Raw genomic sequence first — 6840 nt, 5'->3', positions numbered from 1 at the left:
GGGTCAAAAATGACTCGATTCGAATGGTCTATTTTCACGACCAGACTGTGGCCATCGTGGAGTTGGAGCCCGACAAGTTGCTGCTGAATTGCGAGCTGATTGAAGTCTAGTGAGTAGATTCGAAAATTTCGAAAGTTGCTTCCGGTTTAGGTGAAGAAATCGATCAGGGTCATGGACAAATCAACTCATTTTTAGAGGTTTTTGGGGCGTGAAAGAAACCGGATTTGAAATTTTCAAAAAACACTTTTTTCTCGGAAACTACAAGTCCGACAATAAAAATTCAAAAACCGCCGGTTTCTGCAAATGATTTTCCATCGAACAGTGAAAACCGGAACTTAATGGGATGTATAGTTTGCCCTACAGAGCCCCATAACCATGATAAAAAAATCGATTCAAAAAACTAAAAAACCAATATTTTTTTTGTTATCACCATTTAAAACATGACACTAATTGCAGTCATTTAGCAAACAAATCGATAAAATTGCCATTATTGTCGTTAGTTTTCTATTGACATCATTTCCACCTGACTTTTACTCAATTATTTATCATTTTCGATCGCTGAGAATGGATACAATTCTGTTAATTTTTAATTAAACGATCGATTCTTTGAAACTTTGAAACTGCTGCAGGAAAAGAGAAACTTCAATTATCACATTTACGACAATAATGTGAAAAAAATGTTAATTTAGGTTACAAAACCGTTCTTGCAACATTTATTGTGATTGTGTTTCTCATTGCAAATAATTATGACAAAAGCTAATTGCACACATAGTTGATTGTTAAAAATATTTGATTAATGGTGATAAGGACATTAAGGCCTTGCTTTCACGACTGGTTTATCATTTTTATTGCCGATTATGGGTGCAAAAGTATTTATTATTTGTAATCTACTTATTATTCGTTCTGTGGTATTTAGCATGCGGCTCTCTATCACAAAATTCAATCTTTTGATAAATAATTCAATAAATTTTTGTGTTTTTCAAAATGTTTTTCCTTTCCACATCCGGGCTAAATAATTTTTTTATTTAATTTTTTTTCACTTTTTACGATTTTAATTATGATTTGTTAAAATTCTCTTCATTTTTATTTTTTTTTTATTTCAATGGGAAATAACTGTTTTATCTTTTTGTCAATCTTCACTTTGTCAATAATTGTTGTTTTTTTTAAGTGGTTTTTGATTTTATATTTAAACAACTTTTTATTCTTTTTTCTTATCACAAAACTTCAATTTATGACATTTTCCAATTCTTATTTTTATTTATTTTCTTTTTTTTTTATTACTTTGACGGAAGTAAACAAAATTAAGTTTTATGAAAAAAAAACATTAAAAACATCAAACAGGCTTTGCTTTTATTACTGGTTTATCATTTTTATTGCCGCGAAAATACTTTGTATTTGTAATCTACTTATTATTTATTCTATACTTTGTATTTGTAATCTACTTATTATTTATTCTGTGGGAGTTTTTGGAATGCAGCTTTCTATAATGAAATTCAATTTTTTAACAAATAACTCAATAAATTTTTGCAGTTTCAAAAATATTTTTTTGACACCCGGAATTAACTATTTTTTTATTAATAACGACTTATTTTTTTGCTTTTTATTTTATAATTTTTTTATTTTTTACAATTTTGGTTTGTTTAAATTCTGTTCATTTTTATTTTTTTCATTTCACATGAAACACATACAGAGTGCGCCAGAACTCGCGCCCCAGAGAAAAATGCCATGTAACCTTACATGGCATTTTTCTCTATATATAATAGTATATACCAGGAACATGAATAAAATATTTAAAAAAAATCTATTTATAAAAATTTTGAAGTTATGAGAATTTAAATTTTGCACTTTGACTTTATTTATCTATTTTTTTCAAGTTTTTTTTGTAACAGGTTGTTAGGAGAGGAAACAAGAAAGCTGTATCCTAAATTGTAACTCTCTTTAATGTTATTTGTGGCTTTTATAAATAAATGTAAATTTTTTTGACAAATAGAATTTTTAAAACATTTTTTCCATGTTCTTGGTATCTTATCTTATTTGAAATTTTTCTCCGGTGCGCGAGTTCTGGCACACCCTGTATAAAACGTTTCAAAATGATTGACATCTCGGAAGGCGTTGAAAATGTAAATCAAACTTTAATTTCAGATCCAAAAAATAAAAAATGACAATTCAGTTGGATTCTGTAAAAAAAAATTCACTTTAGCAGTATTTGTTTTTTTTTTAATTATGTTCAGTTTTTTTGTGTGGTTTGTGTGTTTATTTACAATTTTTGTATTACTTAGTTCTTTTTTTTTTTCATCACAAACTTCAACTTATGACATTTATTTGCAGTTCTTGTTTTTAGTTTTTACAAATCTGGTTGTTTTCTTTATATTCAATTTCATGAATTTTTATTATTTTGACAAAAAAATAAAAGTGAGTTTTATGCAAACAATATTAAAAAACCCTAAAAACATTGTTTTGCTTTGCTTTGATTTCACGACTGATTTATTATTTTTATTGCCTATATGGGTGCAAAAATATTTCTTATTTGTAATCTACTTATTATTTATTCTGTGGTTTTTGGAATGCAGCTTTCTATAATAAAATTCAATCTTATTTTAACAAATAATTCAATAAATTTTTGCGATTTTTAAAATGTTTTTTTTTCTTTTTACAGCCGGAAGAAACAATTTCTTCATTAATAACGATTTTCATATTACATATTTTTATTTTATATTTTCCATTTAAGTCGAAAATACCTATGTCAGATTTATTTTACCATTTTACCAATATTTGTTTTTTTTAATGTACCTACTTACAATCTTTTTGTAATTTCTGATTTTATATTTGAACAACTATTTTAATTTTCTTTTTTCTTTTTTATCACAAATTTTAATTTATGACATTTTGCAGTTCTTAGTTTTACAAACTAGGTTTTTTTTACTTTTTCACATTTTGCATTTTATGTTGTACCTAATACTTCTTCTTTATATCCAGTTTCATCAATTCTGATTACTTTGACAGAAAAAAATAAATGTGGCTCTTATGAAAAAATAAATAAATAAATAAAAAAAAACAATAAAAACATTGAAAWGACTTTGTTTTCCCAACTAGTTTATAATTTTTATTGACGATTAGGAGTTTCTTAATTGTATTCATTTATTATTTATTTATTATCACAAAATTTTATCTTTTCAATAAATTTTTGCGGTTTTTTAAAATGTTTTCTTTTTTGACATTCGGAATAAATTCTTATTTCCATTAATAATAACTTTCTTTTAGTTTTTTTACTTTTCATGGTTATTAACTTTTTTTTACATTTTACCATTTCAATTTTCGAATCTTCGAATTGTTTAAATTTTCTTCATTTATAATTTCTTTCATTTCAGTCGGAAATAACTATTTTATCTTTGTGTCAATTTTCACATTGCCACTAATTGTTTTTTTATTGACACTGTTTCTTCATGATTTTTGATTTGATATTTGAACAATTTTTTTTTACTCCTATTACTTATTTTTCATTTTTTCTTTTTTTCTCATCACCAAACTTCAACTTCTGWTATTTTACAGTTCTTGTTCTTGTATTTGTATTCTTCTTTTTTCCTGGAATTTCTTTTTTACATTTTACATTTTTATATACAGGGTGTCTATAAAGTCGCGTAGCTCTTTGAAGGGGAGTAATTGGGTAGTCCCCCAGAGTACTAAAAAAATTCTATTTGACAAAAAAATTTGCCATTTGACATTTTTTTATGTCTATTTAATGATACTGATGATCTTGTATATTCTTTTTTTATAATTATTTAGAAAATAATTTTTTTCAACAGAAATAAATAGAGTTAAAGTGCAAAATTTAAACTCGTATAACTTTGAAATTTTTGTAGATAAATTTTTTTAAACATTTTTTGTTGTTGTCTAGGACACCGCCCGGTGATACAGTGTCACATAGTTGCGCGGCTTTCAGGACAGCCTGTATTTAATATTTCTTTATACAGTGCGATCAAAAAGTTTATCTAGTAAGCCTAGAAATTTAAAACATGTGTCTGCGGAAGATAAAATGTCACAATGGTAAATAAAAAATGTCAAAATATTTTTTTTGTAAACTGTAACAACAAATTAACGATTGAACGATTTGTATGAATAAACTCCAACTACATGTCATTTTAGAGTGTTTAAGACGTTTCATACAGTAATTCAATTTCTTTAGATCAATATTTTAATTTTTATAAAATAATTTTTTGACATCTAGCTGACATACAAACTTCCAAGCGACATATGTCCATGGGCGTCGTTTAAAGGGGGCAAGGTGGGACATGTGCCCCTCCCTGGAAGTTAGCCTAAGCCATTTTTTCGGTATAAGTTTTATTCCGTTAGCGGTAAACAATTTTTTTTCCAATTTTGTTGTGAAAAGCAACCATTGTGATATGTCATTTTAATTGTCAAATGTGTTTTTCACAACCAAATTGGAAAAAATCTTGTATAAAACACGATTCCAAATGACTGTTTTTTGCACACGTCTAGTAAAAAACACGCTCATTTTGCAACTTCTTTTTTTAAACATTTTTTTAGTAACATTTTTTAACTTTTTTATCATAGACGATTTGGGTTGAGTAAAACGAAATTTAAAACTTTTATTTCTTTATTTTTTTATTTCTATTGATTATTGTTTTTTAGAATGTATTTTGAAAGAGTTTTTATTTTATATTTTGATTTCCAAGTGTTACATTTTTCTTAGTATTTATTAGTTCATGTTATTTACTGATTTGTGTTATTTTATGCTTTTATAATTTTTCTATTTTTTATATTTTTTTAACTTTTACACTTTTATACTCCAATTTATCGTTTTAGAGATCCCTGTCTTATGGTTTCATGTATAATTTCCGTTAGAAAAAATATGGTTTTATGTTCCTATTTTGTATAACATGTTTTTGTGTTTGTAATAAAATATGTATTTTTAAACTGCCCCTTTCTAAAATTTGTAACGACGCCCATGCATACGCCTATTTGATAGAAAGACTTTTTGTTCGCTCTGTATTTCATCGGTTTTTATTACTTTGATAAAAAAAAAACAAAAATAAGTTTTATGAAAAAAAAGACATTTTTTTGCTCTTAGCCAGCCCGAAGACGCCATCAAGGCCCTCGGAGACTTCCAGCACGTCTCCCGCCCCGTCGCAATCTCCTTCAAAGAAATGACAACTTTAATGCGGCAATGCCAGCAAGTCGAAGACAGCAAATCAGCCCACGAGCTTTCCAAAAACATCACTGCACACCCGATCGCTGGTCGGGGAATCCTCGCCAACAACCCGTTTGTCCTCCTCAGCGGCATCATCCCCGGTAAATCCCCGCCATTCCTACCAACTGCTCTCTTTACAACAGGCGTTRCAGGGAAGAAATGGTGCGGCACGGGTGACATCGCCAAGGACTACTACGACCTGGGGGCCGAACCCACCGTCGATAAGTGTTGCAGAGCTCACGATTTGTGCCCCGTCAAAGTSAGGGCTTTTTCGCAAAGATATAACATCACGAATGATTCGTTATATACGAAATCGCATTGCTTGTGCGACGATCAGTTGTACTCGTGTCTCAAGGAGAATCCATCACCGACGGCGCATATCATGGGGACCATTTATTTTAATTTAGTGCAAATTCCGTGTTTGGAGGATACGCAAAATGGGAAAGTTTTCAGGAAGCCGAAAGAGAAGTTCTAAGCTCAATCAAGTGCCTAATTTTAATAAATTATTTTAAGTAAAATGGGGCTGTTTTATTTCAATCTGGGGGAGTTTGAACCGGTAAGTTGGTACCATTTTTACAAAGTACAGATCGAAAAATGCGTCTTTTAATACATATTTCCGAAATCATTTTAGAAAAAAAATTCAAAGTTTGGTACAGATGATAACTTTTATACACCTAAACAAGTACAAAAATTGGATTGGATTAGGGTAAAAAATTTACTCTATTTTGATTGTGGTTTCTTGCCACTTTCAACAACAAAATTTCATAGTTTTTCATAAAAAAAAGATCTTTTGTGTTTTGCCGATACAATTTGCGGATTTTTAGTAAAAATCGGTTTAAAAATTTATGTTACAGACCATAAACAGCATAAAAATTAAAAATTAAATTTGTTTTACCGTTTAGGACGCCCCTGATTAAAAATTTTGTTAGGTATTTGGCATTTGTTTAGGTGTACATATAAAGGTGCCAAATTTTGTAATTTTATCTATTCTGAAATATTAGGAAAAAACCCTTTAAAAAACGTACCTTTTTTAGGGGGTGTAGCTCCCTTTCATAGCATTTTTGAAACAATTTTGCCTTAAAATTAAATATTCTGTCAACTATTTAAATTTGTACCTAACAATAAAAAGTGCTCAGCATTTCGGGAGGGGGGGTTTGGACCCTCTAAGCCCCCCCTTGGGTACGGCCCTGGGTAAAAATGTAAGACCAAATTGCAATATACGTGTCAGTAGAATTGGTTTTTATCACAAAAAATGTGACTTTGAAATTAAGTTAGCAATATTGGAGACTAAAGACAGAATTTTTTTATTTATTAAAAAAAAGACTTATTCATTGATCAAAGTGGCCTCTGACTTTGAACTTAAGTTGGCAATATGGAAAACCATAGTAACAGAAAATATAAAAGCTGACAAGTGTCATATCTTCTGTCTCCACCACAAGTCTCTCACTTTATTCAATGTTGCCAACTCGTAAGGCATTTATCAATAAAAAGTTTTTTTACGAAAAAAATCAAATCCAAAACTAATATTAGGTAAGCAGTGTATTGGTTAAATTTTTTAAAAATTTGTAAGCAATTTAAGAGGAAAAATACTAAAACTACGCTAAACAAAGGCTACGTTTATATGACATAAT

The 6840-nt window shown here is 28.8% G+C and overlaps 1 protein-coding gene across 1 annotated transcript; it reads left to right on the top strand.

The window, feature by feature from the left end:
• Nucleotides 1–6: 6 nt before the first annotated feature.
• LOC123003898 (group 3 secretory phospholipase A2) lies at nucleotides 7–5727 on the top strand. Its single transcript, XM_044396939.1, has 3 exons — nucleotides 7–109; nucleotides 5090–5310; nucleotides 5362–5727. The coding sequence occupies exons 1-3, from the start codon at nucleotides 24–26 to the stop codon at nucleotides 5682–5684; spliced, it is 630 nt and encodes a 209-aa protein (XP_044252874.1). The 5' UTR covers nucleotides 7–23; the 3' UTR covers nucleotides 5685–5727.
• The last annotated feature ends 1113 nt before the right edge of the window (nucleotides 5728–6840 follow it).

This window comes from Tribolium madens, unplaced genomic scaffold (genome assembly GCF_015345945.1).
Source record: "Tribolium madens isolate multiple individuals breed KSU strain unplaced genomic scaffold, Tmad_KSU_1.1 Scaffold_1;HRSCAF=32;Tcas5.2_LG8, whole genome shotgun sequence".
NCBI lineage: Eukaryota > Metazoa > Arthropoda > Insecta > Coleoptera > Tenebrionidae > Tribolium > Tribolium madens.
This window is presented reverse-complemented; position numbering and strand designations above follow the sequence as displayed.